The 19,143-nt window shown below is 35.6% G+C and overlaps 1 protein-coding gene across 1 annotated transcript in view; it reads left to right on the top strand.

Moving 5' to 3' along the window:
* FSIP2 (fibrous sheath interacting protein 2) overlaps window positions 1-18,628 on the top strand; it is a gene marked incomplete at its 5' end in the record, with an annotated part of 129,851 nt that extends 111,223 nt beyond the window's left edge. Inside the window, 5 exons of the mRNA XM_082397630.1 lie at window positions 426-526; window positions 9,495-9,541; window positions 12,644-12,687; window positions 15,900-15,969; window positions 18,456-18,628. Of these exons, the coding sequence (XP_082253756.1) occupies window positions 426-526; window positions 9,495-9,541; window positions 12,644-12,687; window positions 15,900-15,969; window positions 18,456-18,592 (399 nt within the window). The 3' untranslated portion in view covers window positions 18,593-18,628. The remainder of the gene's footprint in view (window positions 1-425; window positions 527-9,494; window positions 9,542-12,643; window positions 12,688-15,899; window positions 15,970-18,455) is intronic.
* Window positions 18,629-19,143: the final 515 nt, after the last annotated feature.

Here is a 19,143-nt window from a genome sequence, read left to right as displayed (position 1 = left end):
AGCCATAAAATCACACATGACTTCCCAACAAACAGATCAGAGTACGGTTAAGATAACTGACTTGACAAACTTCTGAATTGACCAGAATTATATCTCTGTTCTTTTTCTTTTTGAACTAAGTTTTCATTAAAATATTTGTTAAGTACAGAAATGGAAAACTATATTCTTCAAAGTTTGTGCTAGGTTAATCTTTAATGTTTATTCAGACTTCAATATTATAATATAGATCATCTTTACTAACCATTTCCAAAGAATTATATTGGAAAGAGACATTTTAATTAGAATTACAGTGTTCATCCATTTTTAATGTAATCTCTGAAACTTCTTCTAATAATAGTGTAGATTAGAGGGCAGAATATGCCAAGTATATGAGAAAGTGCATATCAAACGCTACTTTATGTAACATATGGTTTGCACTTTTCCAGAAAGAAGAAAGAAACCTTATTACTGAGCCGACACATTACTTCATACACAGAATTATGAGTTCATCTTCATACAACCAAGAAGATCTGATTTCATCTGCTGGGTACATGAGATTAAAGCAATATAAAAATAGAAATATGAGATGAAAGTAATGCTTATGGGAAGAATGAGGTCTCTGGTAAAACTACGATTGGGCAAGTATTCAGCCCTAGACCTTCCCTCACTCCTTATCCTTTTCTCCCTTGGCTCCCTACTGTGGACATTCCCTAAACCCTCTCCTTTCTATCTGATTCTGCATTTCTAGTTACCTGGCCTCTATGTTCTTCCTAGTATAGCAGTGTCTTGGATGAAGAATTTGCTAGTGTGTTTTGTTTTTGTTTTTTGTTTTTCTTACCTGGAAGATAGTGCAGATTCTATTGTGACCCAGTGCCTTTCAGCCCAAAGGGTTCCTGCTCAACTCTAAGTAACTAAATGTTCCAGTGTGTATAACTGCCTCTAAGAAGAATCCAAATAAGAGAGGGAGCAGTGTAAGCTGAAGCATTCAGGGATGAATTCTAGAAAGCAATGGAGTTTGATGTGGGCCTGTAAAGATGGACAGCATTTACATGAGGAGAAGGCAACCCAAGTTCGGATGACTATAGGAGCAAAGTCTGAACTATATGGCATTTATAGAGGACAGAGAGAAAAAGTACACTGTAGACTTGAAATCTAATTAATAACTATATCTAAAACAATAACTATCTAAAACAGTTAGAACTTGTCTAAAATTATTCTTAAGTTTATAAGAATATTCATAACCTAGAAGAGGTAGCATTTCTATTGTGGGAGAAGCAATAGGTATAAATAGGAGAAAAATCTACCTGGTTATAATTTTTTCCCACTCAGCATGATGGAATTGTTTCTTTTTGACACTGACACTATTTTGGGACATATTTTCCTGGCCAATCATTGCCTCTTTTTTCCTGCGTAATGATTATATTAACATACAAAATTAGTAATGCAGGTACCTCTCTATTGTTTATATTAGTGAAGACAGAGGGCACAGATAATACCAAGTAAAAGACAATTTAGAGCAAGATAGCAGACCAAGAAACTGCACACCCTTATTTTCTTGTAGGAACAAAAAATAAACAACTACAGACTGCTAAAACAACTTAATAGGAGCTCTGGAAACCAGTCAGATAACTGCAGCAACCAAGGGAATGCCCAATCAAAGAAAAGCCACATTCAAAGTGGCAGGAAATTCCACACACTTTTACTTGTTTTTGCCCAACCCCCTTCTGCAACATGATGTGGCACAGTTGGGAAGAAATGGGCCAATTCTCAGTTTTCTCTCTTGAGGTGGAAAGAGCAGATTGGAACTTGTTTGTAATGTTTGGGCCTATCTGTGGGCTGCCTGAGGGAATGTTTTCTGTCTCACCTGAATAGGAGCTCAAATTGGGAATGCTGGCATTGTTTGGGTCTAAGCCTGGAAGCCACAGAAGTCAGTAGATGGATGCCATGGTGCATGAAAATCACAAGGGACTGCAGATGCACAAACACCTGAGGGAAAGAGATTACAGGCAGGGGAAAACAATAGGATAGCTAAGGCCCTGAGAAGAAACATGATGAGACTCTTAGCAAATAAAACATTTAAAAGCAGGTCAGGAAAATGGAAGAAGGAAAAAAAAAAAAGTACATACGTAGGCCCAGAAGGACATATACCCAGAACAAAAGTAAGATCTGAAGGCTTTACCTCAGACTGTTCCCAAGGCTCAGAGTCCTACTAATTAGTGAAGGGCTTCTACAACAATCTCCAAAAACTGGAAGAGGTAGCTATTTCTTTAAATGCTCAAATTTCGACATAAGATCACAATGCATATTAATGAAATTAGGGCACATTTTAAGAAACCAAATAAATTCCCAGAAAATGTCCATGGAGAAGCACACGAATTAGACATACATGACAAAGATTTTAAAATAACTGTCTTAAATATGTTCAAAAGCTACAGAAAAACACAAAGAACTAAAGGAAATCAGGGGAAAAGTATATGAATAAAATACATATAAATAAAAACAAAGAGACAGAAACTAAAAAGGAACCAGACAGAAATAACAGAAATTCTGGAGCTCAGAAATTCACTAGATGGGTTCAAGAGCAGACTCAATCAAGTGGAAGAAAGAATCAGTGAACTTGAACACAAGTCATTTGAAATTTTTGAGTCTGAGCAGCAAAAAGAAAAGACTGAAAAAAGAGTGAACAGATTCTGTGGCACTTAATGGACACCATCAAGCAGTGATATATACATATATAAGTATATATATATATATATGTATATATACACACCATGGTGAGTTCCAGAGAAGAGAGAGAGAAAGGGGCAGGGAGATTATTTGAGGAAATAATGGCTAAAACCTCCTCAAATTTGAAAAAGCATGAATATACAAATACAATAAGTTCAATGAATTCTAAGTAGCATAAGCACACAGAGACTACCTGAGACATCTTATAATCACAGTCATCAAAAGCCAAAGACAAAAAAGAGAATCTTGAAAGTGACAAGACAGAAATGACTTGTACAAGAGATCTCCATAAAATTATCAGTAAAATTTTCAGAAGAAATCTTGCAGGATGGAAGGCAGTAGATTATATATTCAAAGGGCTAAAATAAAGAAAACTATTAAGTGAGAACTCTATAACCAGCAAAAATACCCTTCAAAAATGAGAAAGAAATCAGAACATTCTAAGACAAAAAATAAAACAAAAAGCTGAGAAAGTTCATTACCATTAGACATGACTGCAAGAAATGCTAAAAGAAGTTCTTCAAATTGAAAGTAAAAGATGCTAGACAGTAACTCAAAACCATATGAAAATTTAAAACTCTCTAGTAAAGGTAAACACAGGGACAATATAAAAACCAGTATTATAATAATTTTAGTTCATAATTCCACTTTCATTTTCTACAGGATTTAAAAAATAAATGCATAAAAAATAATTATAAATTTATGCTGATGGGCATGGAATATATAAAGCCATAATTTGGGACAGTAATAACAAAGGGATGGGGGTTGATCTATAAAGGAGTAGAGTCTTTGTATGATGTTGAGGTTAAACTGGTATCAATTTAAGATAGACTGTCATAACTTTAGGACATTATATGGAATCTGTGTGGTAACAAAGAAAATATCTATAGAATATAAATGAAAGGAAATAAAAAGGTAATCAAAATGCATCTCTGCAAAACCTCAAGTGACACAAAGGAAGGCAGTAGTGGAGGAAATGAGGGATTACATACCTCAATATACTAAAGGCCATATACGACAAACCTAACATTATACTCAGTGGTGAAAAGCTGAAAACATTTCCTCTAAGATCAGGAGCAAGACAAGGATGTCCAGTTTTGCACTTTTATTCAACATAGTTTTGGAAGTCCTAGCTATGACAATCAGAGAAGAAAAAGAAATAAAAGGAATTCAAATTGGAAAAGAAGAAGTTAAACTGTCACTGTTTGCAGATGACATGATATTATACATAGAAAATCCTAAAGACACTACCAAAAAACTACTAGAGCTCGTCAATGAATTTGCTAAAGTTGCAGGTTACAAAATTAATACACAAAAATATCTTGCATTTCTATACACTAACAACAAAAGATCAGAATAAGAAATTAAAGAAACAATCCCATTTACCATTGCAGCAAAAAGAATAAAATACCTAGGAATAAACCTACCTAAGGAGACAAAAGACCTGTACTCCAAAAACTATACAACACTGATGAAAGAAATCAAAGATGACGGAAACAGAAGATATACCAGGTTCTTGGATTGGAAGAATCAATATTCTCAAAATGACTATGCTACCTAAGGCAATCTACAGATTCAATGCAATCCCTATCAAATTACCAACGGCATTATTCACAGAAGTAGAACAAAAAAATCTGTATGGAGACACAAAAGACCCCGGATAAACAAAGCAACTTGAAAGAGTAAAAGGGAGCTGGAGGAATCAGGCTCCCTCACTTCAGACTATACTACAAAGCTACAGTAATCAAGACAGTATGATACTGGCACAAAAACAGAAATATAGATGAATGGAACAGGATAGAAAGCCCAGAGATAAACCCACACACCTGTGGTCACCTAATCTATGACAAAGGAAACAAGAATATACAATGGCGAAAAGACAGCCTCTTCAATAAGTGGTGCTGGGTAAACTGGACAGCTACATGTAAAAAAAAAAAAAAAAAAAAATGAAATTAGAACACTCTTTTACACCATACACAAAAATAAACTGAAAATGGATTAAAGACCTAAATGTGAGACTGGACACTATAAAACTCTTAGAGGAAAACATAGGCAGAACACTCTCTGACATAAATTGCAGCAATATCTTTTTCGATCCATCTCCCAGGGTAATGGAAATAAAAACAAAAGTAAACAAATGGGACCTAATTAAACTCAAAAGCTTTTGCACAGCAAAGGAAATCATAAACAAAATGAAAAGGAAATGCACAGCATGGGAGAAAATATTTCCAAACGATGTGACAGACAAGTGATTAGTCTCCAAAATTTACAAACAGCTCATGTGGCTTACTATTATAAAAATAAACAACCCAGTCAAAAAATGGGCAGACGACCTAAATAGACATTTCTCCAAAGAAGACATACAGATGACCAAGAAGCACATGAAAAGATATTCAACATTGCTAATTAGAGATGTGCAAATCAAAACTACAAGGAGATATCACCTCACACCAGTCAAAATAGCTATCATCAAAAAAATCCGCAAACAATAAATGCTGGAGAGAGTGTGAAGAGAAGGGAACCCTCCTGCACTGTTGGTGGGAATGTAAATTGGTATAGCCACTGTGGAGAACAGTATGGAGGATCCTTAAGAAACTAAAACTAAAGCTACCATATGATCCTGCAATCTCACTCCTGGGCATATATCTGGAGAAAAACATGGTCCGAAAGGATACATGCACCCCAATGTTCACTGCATCACTGTTTACAATAGCCAAGACATGGAAGCAACCTAAAAGTCCATCGACAGAGGAATGGATAAAGAAGTTGTGGTACATATATACAATGGAATATTACACAGCCATAAAAAGGAACAAAATAGTGCCATTTGCAGAGACATGGAAGGACCGAGAGATGGTCATACAGAGTGAAGTAAGTCAGAAAGAGAAAAACAAATATAGTATAATATCACTTATATGTGGAATCTATAAAAATGTACAGATGAACTTACAGGCAAAGCAGAAATAGAGTCACATAAGTAGAGAACAAATTTATGGTTACCAAGGGGAGAAGGATGGGGTGGGATGAATTGGGAGATTGGGATTGACATATATACACTACTATGTATAAAACAGATAACTATTGAGAACGTACTGTTTAGCACAGGGAACTCTACTCAATGATCTGTGGTGACCTAAATGGGAAGGAAATCTAAAAAGAGTGGATATATGTATACGTATAACTGACTCACTGTGCTGTACAGCAGAAGCTAACACAACATTGTAAAGCAACTATACTCCAATAAAAAAGAAAAAAGATCTTATAATAACAACCTAACATTACATCTTAAATACCTACCTAGAAAAAGAAAAATAAGCTAAACTCAAAACTATTAGATGGGAGGAAATAATAAAGATTAAAGTAGAGATAAACAAAATAAGAGAATAGAAAAATAAAATCAGTGAAACCAAGAGTTGGTTCTTCAAAACGTTGATAAAATTGACAAATTTTAGCTACATTGCCTAAGGAAAAAAAAGAGAAGACTCAAATAGCTAAAATCATAAGTGAAAAAAGAGACATTATAACTGATTTTACAGAAATAAAAAGAATTATAAGAGTACTATGATTTTACAGAAATAAAAAGAATTATAAGAGTACTATTAACAATTGTATGCCAACAAATTGGATAATCTAAATGAAATAGACAAATTCCTAAAAACATGACCTACCAAGATTGATTCATGAAAAAATGGAAAAATCTGAAGAAACCTATAACTAGTAAAGAAATTGAATCAGTAATTAAGAAGCTCCTAACAAAGAAAAACTCAGGACCAGATGATTTCATTGGTGAATTGTAGCAAACATTTAAAGGAGAATTAAAACCAATCCTCCTCAAGCTATTGATGTAAAGTAAACTTCCTCCAAACAAAACAAGAAAAAACCTCTTCAAACTAGTGATACAAAAATCTTCAACAAAATACTAGTAAACAGAATTCAATAGCAGATTAAAATGATTATACACTGGGCTTCCCTGGTGGCACAGTGGTTGAGAATCTGCCTGCCAATGCAGGGGACACAGGTTCAAGCCCTGGTCTGGGAAGATCCCACATGCCGTGGAGCAACTAGGCCCGTGAGCCACAGCTACTGAGCCTGCGCGTCTGGAGCCTGTGCTCCGCAACAAGAGAAGCCACGACAGTGAGAGGCCCGCACATCGCGATGAGGAGTGGCCCCCACTTGCCACAACTAGAGAAAGCCCTCGCACAGAAATGAAGACCCAACACAGCCATAAATAAATAAATAAATAAACAAATACTTTAAAAAAAAAAATGATTATACACTATGACTAAGGTTGATTTATCCCAGGAATACAAGGGAAGTTCAACATATGAGAATCAGTCAGTGTAACACAAGACATTAACAGGATGAAGGAAAAAGAAACACATTCTTATCTAAACTAATGGAGGAAAAACCATTTAACAAAATTCAACACCTTTTCATGATAATGACACTTAACAAACTAGAAATAAGAGGAAATTACCTTGAAATAATAAAAGCCATATATGGAAAAACTACAACTAACATTATTATACTCAGGGTGAAATCCTGAAGGATTTTCCTCTAAGCTCAGGAAAAAGACAAGGGTGCCCACTCTTATCACTTCTGTTGAGTATATTACCAGAAGTCCTAGCCAGAGCAATTAGGCAAGAAATAAAAGGCATCTAAATTGGATGAGAAGTAAAGTGAGCTCTGTTCAAAGATGGCATTATCTTATATGTAGAAAACCCTAAAGATTCCATACAAAAAAGAAAACTTTTAGAACAAATAAATGAATTCATCAAAGTTGCTGGATATAGAATCAACAAAGAAGAAGACAATTGCATTTCTATACACTAACAATGAACAATCCAAAAACGAAGTTAAGAAAAATTCAATCCGCACTAGTATCAAACAGAATAAAATATTTAGGAATAGACTTACCAAGCGGCAAAAGATTTGTACACCGAAAACTACAAAACATGCCTAAAGGAAATTAAAGGAGACACAGATTAATGGAAATAGTCCGTTAAGATTTCAATATTACCCAAAGGATTCTACAGATTAAATGAATCCTTATAAAAATACTTAATGACCTTTTTCTGCAGGAAAAGAAAAAATTCATTCTAGAATTATATAGTATCTCAAAGGACTCCTAACAGCCAAAACAATCTTGAAAAGGAAGAACATACTTGGACTTCCTAATTTCAAAACTTACTACAGAGCTATGGTAATCAAAACAGTGTGGTGCTGACATGAAGACAGATATGTAGACCAGTGGAATAGAATAAAGAGCCCAGAAACAAATCCTTAATATATGGTCAAATAATTTTTGATAAGCATGCCAAGACCATCCAATGGAGAAAAAACAGTCTTTTCAACAAATAGTGTTGGGAAAACTAGATAACCACACACAAACAAAAATGAAGTTAGACCCTTACCTTATACTGTGTATAAAAACTAATTCAAAATGGATCAAAGACCTACATAAAACTATAGAACTCTTATAAGAAAACATAGGGGGAAAGCCCCATGACACTGGATTTGATAATAGTTTCTTGGATATGATACTAAAAGCACAAGCAGTAAAAGAAAAATTAGATAAGTTTGACTTTACCAAAATTAAAAACTTTTGTGCTTCAAAGGACAGAGTGAAAAGTCAGCACATAGAATGGGAGAAAATATTTGCAAGTCATATGTCTGATAAGGGATTACTATCCAGAATATATAAAGAACTCCTATAACTCAACAACAGCAAAAAACCAAACAACCTGATTAAAAATTGGGTAAGGGACTTGAATAGATACTTCTACAAAGAGGATGTACAAATGGGCAATAAGCACGTGAAAAGATCTTCAACATCACTAATCATTAGGGAAATGCAAGTCAAAACCATAATGAGATGCCATTGCACACCCATCAGGATAGCTATTATCAAAAAAATTTTCAGAAAATAACACGTTGGCAAGAATGTGAAGAAACTGGAACCCTTGTACAATGCTGCTGGGAATTTAAAATGGTGCAGTCACTATGGAAAACAGTGTGAGAGTTTCTCTAAAAAGATAAATATATAGAGTAACCATATGATCCAGCAATTCTACTTCTGGGTATATACCCCAAAGAATTGAAAACGGGGACTTAAGCAGATATTTTTACACTCATATTCATAGCATCATTATTCACAATAGCCAAATCATGGAAGCAGCACAAGAGTCCATTGATGAATGAATGGAAAAACAAAATATGGTACATACATTCAGTAGAATATTATTCAGTTTTAGAAAGGAAGGACATCCTGACACATGCTATATGTCACCTTGAAGACATTATGCTAAGTGAATAAGTCAGTCTCAAAATGACAAATATTACATGATTCCACTTATATGAGATACCTAAGTAGTCAAATCACAGAGGCAGAAGGTAGAAGATTAGTTCCAGGGGATGGAGAGAGAGGAATATGTGGTGTTAGTATTTAGGAGTACAGAGTTTCAATTGGGGAAAATGAAAAAGTTCTATAGATGAATGGTGGTGATGGTTGCACAATAATGTGAATGTACTCAAGCATAGAACTGTACACTTAAAAATGGTTAAGATGGTAAATTTTATGTTATGTGTATTTAACCAAAATTTTAAAAGTTGGGAAAAAAGAGTGAATTTAGAAATAATTTGCATTCAATTTGGAAACTCAGTGATACACTCTTCCAGGTTTACTTCCATATGAAGAATGACTGACAGATTGTTCTTTTACTTAACCAGTAATTTCTTGATTCATTAAATACACAAAAAAATTAAATATTTTTTTTCTTTTGTTTTAGTGAGACTGAAGACTGTATGGCAGATAAAAGTCCTAAAATTATGGAAGGTTGGATTTTTGTATTTCTTGATTTAAAGTAGAAAGTATTCAAAAGGACACTCTACTGCTTTGATCAGTTTTTTTAGTTATCAAACCTGAAGTTGATACATTTTTTTTTTCCTATGAGCTTACCTACTTATAGAAATGATCTAATACTACATCATGCAGGTGTTAAAATAAGTCAGCTAGTTTGTCTTATTAATGATTTTGGTCAAGAATATGGTATGATAATATGAATTTATATTTACCATGCTCCTGTGAGAAATATTCACAAAATCAGGGTATATCATATGATAGTTTCTAGCTGAACCAGAACCCATGATACTAGGATTTAACAATTTCTTTGAGAAGTTATCCTTCATTTGTGCTTAACCCTATCAAAATATACCCCAAAAAGCTTTTAAAGCTAAATTTATTTGCTTACATTTAAATATGGCTAGTATGGACCTCACTTTGTTGTTGTTTTTTAAATCTATAATTGTACTGACTGCTTAGAACATTTGTGTGAGGACTGTTTGGCACTCTGTTGAAACCTCAGATGATTAACATGGTTCTAACAATGGTAGCATGTCCAAGAGGTTAAGTGTCATGTTTACTATAAAGTGGCCTTGAAATTTGAACCACAGGTTTACCCTGGCTATTTCAAACATACAACTCACTCAGGTTGTTACTTAAGAAACATATTCTCTCAACGTGGAAGTGGAAATCATTTTTATTAAGATGGGATTCATAGAGTAACAGTAAGCATGCCAAAATTCTATAAATGTACCATAACCAGGGGTCAAAATAATCACTGTATGATTCCTGTATTATGGAATCCTAGGCTGCTAGAGTTGGACCGAAATACTTACTATAACGCCCCTCATTGTTTACATGAGGAAACTCAAGCTCAAGGTGAGAAAATGTCCAAGATTACTTTGAGTCAGAAGCAGAACAGTCTAGATCCCAATGCTCCTGACCCTAAATTCAGTGTTTTGTTTTTTCCAACCTTGTTGCAATGATCCAGCTTAATTCTTATATCCTTCAGTAATATTGCAGCTGTCCAATTCAATTGTTTATTCATTCATTCAAAGATTTTACTGAGCACCTCCTTTGTGTTCTAAAATCCCATGTGTGAACAAAACTGACAAAGTCCTTGATCTCAAAGAATTTACATTGTAACTTGAGGCAGGGCATCAAAGATAATTCCAGGTATAAATATTTCCCATCTCATCTGGGACAAAAGCCAAGGAACTTACAATGGCTTGCAAAACCTTACATCATCTGGACATCACTCCAAACCCCTATTACCTCTCTAACCTCCTCCTCTGTTTCTCTTTCTGGCTCACCCTGCTCAGGCCTCACTGACCTTCTTGCTGTTCCTCAAATATTCCAGGAATTCAGGGTCTTTGCACTTGCTGATCCTCATGTAGTGCTCTTCCCTCTGTATCTACATTGCTCACTCCTCACCTTCAGAACTTTGCTCCAATGTCACCTTCTCAGTGACATCTTCTTTGACCACACTCTTTGAAATTGTAACCTCATTCTCAAGATGGCACTACATATTCCACTTCTTTGCTATTTTTCTCCCTAGCATTTATTACTATATGCCAGACTGTATGTTTTAATTAATTGTTTTTTCACTACCTCCCTCTAGAATGTAAGCTCCATGAAGATCACAGCTATATTTCCAAGAGCCTAAAACAGGCATACAGTAGGAGGAGGCAGTTAGTAAAATAGGAGAGACTATGGGAATCGAAGGAGGGTGCACAAGAATTCTGTCTTGGTTATGTTAAGGTATTAGATATTAGATATTTAAGTTGAGGTGTCACATAAGCAATAGGATATTTCAGTCTGGAGTTCAGTGACAAGCTTAGGGTTGAACACATACATTCCTAATTCTAGTTTATAGTTTTATATAGAATATGGGAGAAAATCTCAAATAAATCTGAGTATGTTAGATCCTGAATTAGCAGGAATTTTTCTGTGACTCTTCATCAAAACCAATTCCTAGTATATCCTGGAAAGTTGATAGCCATCTAACCTGGAAACATAAAAACTGGTGTTTGGAATAATAGTCCTGGTAGTAAACCCAAATGTCCTCAGTCACTTAAAAGCAAAAGTCAGTTCAGCTATATGCGATATAGAGTCAGATACTTTAGAAATATTATCAACCAACAATGAAATTTTACCAATTTTCTCAGATAAGTCAGATAATCAGCTCTTATCATATTTGAGTTAATTGAGGTTTTACTATTTTTTTCCAGAACCTACATTGACCCAAAGGGTAATTCAGAGAGTAATCACATGTGTTGACTCTTGATGATCACATGTCTATAAAATGCATACTTTTTACGTATGAGATATCTCGAGTCCTCTTTAGAGACAGGCAGGAAGATAGTATTATTCACATTCTACATAGGAGGAAACTGGGAGAGAAGTTAGATTAAATTTGCCAATATTCACACAGCTCTAAGTAGTGAAGCCAAGACTCAAACTCGGGTTTTCTGACTCCCTAACACGTTAGCTGGGGTCTTTATGAAACTTATCTCACAGTACCATTTCTACCTCCTTGGGTTGAATTCTTCTACTGGTGTCTTGACCTCCCCTGAAATTTAGGTAACTTTTAGCTCTGTGCAACTCCACAAGGTTTCTTCTTGGTATTGCCTCAAAATTCTCCTGATTTTCACTCAGAGTATTTCATAAGACTAGCACCTTCCTCTTTGTTCCAATTATCTGCTTTTAATTAGCTATGTAGAATCAAAGAGTGTTAAAGCTAGAAAGGCCCTTAGGAATCACCTACAGGGTAACTTCTCATTTTACATGTAAAATAAATAGGCCTGTAGGGATTGAGTGGCCATTCATAGATGTATACCTACTAAGTTTACAGAATCTGCCTTTCCTACTACATCACACTTCATCTTTCATAATTTCTAAAAGAAGGGCTAAGATATGCCACAGAATTCTAGAGATCTCACCTATTTCAGTTTTGTTCACATTGTCTGTACACTAAAAATAATAATAATTTCTTCTATCAGCCTAAATTCTATGACTTTTTGGTGAAAAACAATAAGATCAGATTTGTGTCAACACTATGCCTCAGAAAAAATACTATTTTTCCCCCCTCTACAGCAAGTTCTCAGGAACGAAGGCCAGAAAATTCAAACAATGTTAAGGTAAATATTTTTCAATATCCTCTAATTAGAATACATGGAGTCCAGGTGAACACAGCCCAATTTTCAAGGTCAAACCAGGAACTATGTGGTGCTATTTGAGAGGCATCAGGAAGCATTCCCCTATTTGCAATTTCTTCATGCTCAGATCTCTCCTCCTGGCTGAGACTTGTCGGTGGTACCCAAGAAATCCATTAACTGTCACCTTAGGGTTAAGTTATCATTCCTTGCTTAAGTGCACAGGATAAGCCACTGTTCCTCCCTAGCACCTAACTGCAATTCCATTCCTTAACTCTGTTACTGCAGTCTCTGGAGGAAATCCTAGAGGGAGTGAGTCACTTGGCCCTGCCTAGGGCAGGTAGACCCAAGTGAGGGACTTGGTGGAGGCAGGGAGGAAATAAAAGCAAAAATGGAAGAGAGCAGTTTATAAGAAATAATTGCTGATTCCATCTATTTCTCTGTATTCCGAAGGACTGACTGTCTAAAGGCAGTTTTCCAAAAAGGCCCAGCTGTTCTCCAGTGTAAACTCAGAAAGTGTCCTCTTTGCTAAATCTTTTTAGAAAGCTTCCAATGAGTGCTCAAGCTACAAATCCTCTTCTGTTTTGTTTTGTTTCTTGGCTCAATTTAATCCCATTTTTAAGCAAATCTCCCCAACCCCATGATATTACAGTCCATCGATTATCCAGTCACTTCTCATTATCAGAGTAATTTTCAGAGCCATATCTTACAACTCATACTTAAGATAACTTTTGCCACATATCTAAAGATGCTGGGTTAGTTCCTCACTCAACCTAATCTTCATTTTTGAACATAAACATCTATTTGACAACCTCATGCTGCACTTAGGCCATATTTTCCAAGTAAAATCATATGGCACTAAAGGGGAGACAATGAATCTCTAGTCTGATGACAGGCCATTCCTTGTGCCAAAGTGAATTGCAGGCTAATCTGGACCCTTTTGGTTCTTGCCCTTTTCCTTGCTTACTGCTTTTTCCATGGTAAAACTATAACTAAAGTTGTTATTCAGTCCAGTTCTGAGTAAGGTAGAGTAAGCACATTCCACCTGTATCTCTCACTGATTAAAACTAAAAACTTTGGACAACTACTGAGGGTTCTGAAAAGTAAATAATATCAGGAGTTTGAGAAGGGAAATCAAAACTCAAAAAATAATACCATTATGAGTTTCCTGGGTTTTTTCCTCTCACATCTCCTAGTATAGACCCAGGGCAGTTCAAATCCTGTAATTATATAGAGGGAATGGATAAAATAAGAAAGCTCCAAGAGAATCCACTGCTCTCTTACCAGAATTAGGAAGAAGTTCCTATGAAATGGAAAATAGGGAAGCCCACTTTTTCCCCCTCTTCTGCCCCTGCCACAAGGTAAGTTTCAGCCATGAAGCTACACAACAATGGCAGCAAAGGCTGTGAGGCACTTAAGACTGAAAGAAAATCCTTCTGACCAGAGGAATTAGGAAAAAGGCTCCAGTAACCTGAAGAACATTAGGGGGAAACGTGCTACTTTTTTCTCTGCTTTCTCTTGTTAATTTACCCCAGACATGGATACAGTCATTGGATGTGTGAGACAGCACACAGGAAGGCTAGAAGCACACAGCATTCTAAGCATAGAATCAGAAAAGGGGACTGCTGAGAGTCAGAGACACTAAAAGGAATCAAAGAGAGGAGGGATATCAAAAAAGGAATCCCTCCAAATCTGTTTATAAATTGTCTCCTGAGATGTGCTTGCCAGGAACTGACCTGAAGTTCTATAGACAAAAGGCTATGAGAACTTGAACTACAGTATTAATAGTGGTATGCACTAAAAATTACCACCGAGACTTTGAAAACTGAACTTACACTGGAACCACATCCATAGAAGGCAGAGTAGGATGTGTGGTCTGAAACTTAATGGGTTAATTACGTACTTTAAAAAAATCAACCCTCTACAAAGGATTTTAACAGTTCTTAGAATCACATAAATTGTTTAAAATGCTCAGGATACAATCCAATATTACTTAACATACAAAGAACTAAGACAATGTCTACCACTTTCAAGGGAAAGGACAAGAGATGCCAACTCCAACATAGCCAAGATTTTGAAATTTTCAGACAAAAACCTTAAGTAATTTTAACAATGTTCCACGAAGTAATAGCAAATACTTCTGAATCTAATGCAACGCTAGAAGTTCTTAGCAGAACTTAAATATATTACTCATCTCATAAGTAGGGAGCATCTGCTCCCTACTTATAGATTAGGGATTATCAACTCTAATTCTCACAAATTAGAGCCATGATTTTTTTTTAATATCAATATCTGCCCCACCCTCAAGGATTTCAATTCCAGTGGTGGTATGGGACCCAGGTATTCATATTTTAAAAAATTTTCCACAGATAACTCTACTGTGAAGCCAACGCTGAGAATAAATTCTTTAGGTAGTCTCTGCTCCATTTTATTCTTTAGGCATCCTGTTCAAAATATTTCAATACATAAACTACCTCAAGTCCTTTTGGAGGAATTGTGGTAAATCTCATTAATATCTGGTAGTCTTTACATAATCTATATACAGTACATTTTATGTTACATGTATTTAGCCTTACTTCATTGACTTTTTTACTTTTTAAATTGCTAGCATTATAGAATAGTTACAGTGAAGCCCAGGTACCTGTCCCAGGCTATTTTATGCCTTTCTGGGAAAACTGCTCCCTTTGCATTCAAATATATAATAAAGACCTACAGAGTAAAACCAGTACCTGAGCCATGTTCCCTGCCCTAGCTCCACACACCCACTTTACTTCTCTAGATTCCAAAATCGCTAAAATTTCCATAAAAGGAAACTGGGCTTATATAGTAAACATCCATTTTCCTTCTCTTATCTCTATTATCAGAAAAGAATTTATAACTTACTTCTCACTCCAATTCATCCAAAAGGGGAGGGGGGAGAGACAGAGCTGACATTTTTTGTCACTTTTAACATGCCTGAACCTTTAATCATCATTTGGTAGCCAAGGCCCATATCTATGATAAGGGTCAATCCTAGCCATCATAATTGGCAAAAAGTAGGAGTCTAAGTCTCAGAGAATAATTATTTGTGACTGCAGAACACAGAAATTATATAAAATGCTGTAATGATTATGCTACATCTCTTGAGGATTTCTAGGTATCTCTAGTGTGTAGTATCCAACAAAAGATCCAGTTAATACTTTGTTTTGTCTTGGCAGTTTATCACCATATTTGAAGGAAACAAGAATATTCCTGGTAGTGTGAATTCCTCAAAAGAAGTCATTTCAGGTACAAAATATACTATCCTTTTAACATTACTCCTAGAATGGGTAGTTTCTTCCTTGCAGTATTGACATGTATTATCAATATGAGATTGGTATATGTAAAAATATAAATAGTAAGATATTATTTCCATTTGCAGTTTACTATGCAATTCTTAAACCAAAGGAGTAATAGATAACGGAACTAACGTTGAATAGGTATCAGCTATCTTCATTTTACTGAAGAGAAAGTGAGAGTAGGTTACTCAAGGTCACCCCAAGCTAGTAAGCTGCAGAGCTGGGATTCAAATACAGATCTGCCCGACTTCAAAGCCTAAGCTCATTCAACATGACAACAGTTCACAGGAGCTAGATAGGTAACAAACAAGAGCAGTATGTTGAGCAGGGGTCTGTGGTCCACTGGAGATGGCATGCCCCATTTAAAGAAGGGAGCTGTTACTCAGGTCCAGTCATTGGCATGCTGGATTGTTGCCAGGCCTTCTAATTCAGGTCCTAGCATTTTTCAAAAGAAACTGGAAATGGAAGTTCTATGTGAAAATTCCTGACTTTCAGGTTTTATCAAGTAATGCAAAACACTTTATGGACCAAACCAAACTTGTTCATATCTCCTACACCGTATTATATTCCCTCTGCAAGTCTTACAGCCCTAATTTACAAATGAGAAAATGGAGGTAAATAACTGTCTGAGGTTATACAGCCAACAAATGGAGACCTTTTAGGGCTCAAAAACATATCTTCTGACTCTGACCCAACATTCTTTCTTCCCTCTACATTGTGGTTCCATATAGTTGCCATTGCATCCCAGAATTGTGTCCTCAATGACAAAGATAGCTTAAAGTTTTACTGTGAAAAGAGCTATTAACTGATAAACACAAGAGTTCACTATTCTCTCTGGGGATGATGCTATTAACCTAGGACACCAGCAACCCACCAGTCATCTAATAGTGAATGTGGATTTGGGCAGTGTCTTCATTGTGTTTCTAGGAACTGCTTTATACTGGAACCACCCAGAATACTTTTTTTTTTTTTTTTTTGTCTTTTTAATTGCAGTATAGTTGCTTTACAATGTTGTGTTAGTTTCTGCTGCACAGCAAAGCGAATCAGTTATACATATACATATATCCCCTCCTTTTTTGGATTTCCTTCCCCTTTAGGTCACAACAGAGCCTTGAGTAGAGGGTGTCTTTGATCAGCATCAGGCAGTGCTCACTGCTGAGAGAGAGCACCCATTGTAGCAACAAGCCTGGTCCCTCAGGGCAGTCTGTGTGCGCCTCAGGGGCACAGGGGTTGAGGGGAACTGCATGTGAGTACAATGGACCCTCTCTAGCTGGCTAAGTTAGCATCTTGGAGTAATGATGCCCAGGAATCTGCATTTTTAACAAGGCCACCAAGTTTTCAGAACATTAACTCTTACCTCTCCAATGAGAATTTCAGAAGCCTTGTATCAATGCCTCAGTCGTGTTAGTAAAATTTTTATCTTGCCTTTTCAGAATATACATCTTTCTCTTTCATTCATGCTTTTGTCTTGTCTGCTGCAGATTTTGGCTTTTTCCTTTTTATAGCACAGTAAAAACCTAAACATACATTTTTATTCTTTATTCTGTTGGCTTTCTTAGTTTTAAATCTGCTGTTGGCTATCTTAGCTTTAACAATAGAAGATTACCTTGCTAGAAAAGACAAATCTAGGTAACTGCAAGAGGTATAGTCATGAACTTTGGCATGTACTGGAATTAAGAAAAGATGGGCTTTTACTATCATGTGTGTTTTCATGTCCTATCACATCCTATCATAAAGTTTCAGAAAAGTACATATTTACTTGTCTTTACATGTAAAATATTCATTTTGTTAAATTATAATATGATATTGAGAGTCCATGCCCTGAAGAAGTGGTATAGAAAAATGAATCCAAATGGAAATTTTTATTATCTATACAGTCTTCTGTCACATGACAAAAAAAAAAAAAAAACACTTGAAGTTAGTCAACTAAAAATTTACCCAAAGTGGTAAGAAATTATAGCAGTTTTAATGCACTTCTGTTTTCAAGTGAGCACTCTGAAATAGACACCCTCACTGTATAGCATTGAAAGTTACTTTCCCACGTGAGTTTAGCTCATCAGACTTTTTCAGAGGTGTTTCTGCTAGAAAAAGAAAGGTATTCTTTGTACACCTGATTAACGAAGTATCAGAGTGCAGCATATAATAATGCCATGAGAGTCAGAAAGCTGTTCCCTGTCCAAGCTTGGCCACTCCTCATGTGACCTTAGGCAAGGTTTCTGACCTCGCCAAGATTCATATACAAAAATGGAGATATTTTTCCTGTTTCCTTCACAGGAGTGTTGGAAGAATCAAATCAAAAGAATCTTTCTTTTTTAATCCCATAAATTATTCTATAAATGTCAGTTTTTGAATTCTAAATCATCAATTGTATAGTATGGCTGCCTCAACTAGAATGTCTAATAAATATCTATACTACTTTTTTTGCTTTGTCCACAGAAACTCCCAAGCCTAGTATTCCTAAACAAGGATCTAAAATGCTGGCAAAGGTATCTTCAGCTCTGTCAAAGGTGTTTTCTCGAACTAACACCAATATTTCCAAATCTTCCTCACCACCTCACCAGGACAAGCACTGAAGTTTCTATACCTGATGTAACTATGCTTACTTCCCTTAGAAAATAAAATGTTTTTTAAAACATAACATAGTGTCCTGTAAGATGATTCTTGTAATGCTGAGCAAAATATTAAAAGCAAGAGAAGTATATTAGAGACCTGGGTGAGAGAAAGTTTTGATAATGCTTTTGATAAGCATTTTGGTATAAGAAGATGCTGAGTGCTAGAATTATTCAATACATACATGCCATGAAGATAAAGAGACAAAAAGTGTACCTAGTAAACCAGTTAGCCCTCATTACCCATCAGAAAATGAACTTGAATTTTTCCTGTTAAATTTTTAGAGGGTATGTTCACCAGAATAGTTAGCAAACTGAGATGAAACTCAAGCTTAATTCTATGACACAGCTATGAAACTGATTGGTTCACTATAAAAGATGTATTTGGATGTTCAAATAAAAGTATCTATACCACCTGCAGATAAAATTTCATCAGTTTATAAAACACCTCCCAAAAAGATCCAACTATGGATAAAGCACCATCAAGAAGTAAAGAATTATTGTGCATAAAATAT

Source organism: Balaenoptera borealis (genome assembly GCF_965194805.1).
Source record: "Balaenoptera borealis genome assembly, chromosome: 6".
Taxonomy (NCBI): domain Eukaryota; kingdom Metazoa; phylum Chordata; class Mammalia; order Artiodactyla; family Balaenopteridae; genus Balaenoptera; species Balaenoptera borealis.
This window is presented reverse-complemented; position numbering and strand designations above follow the sequence as displayed.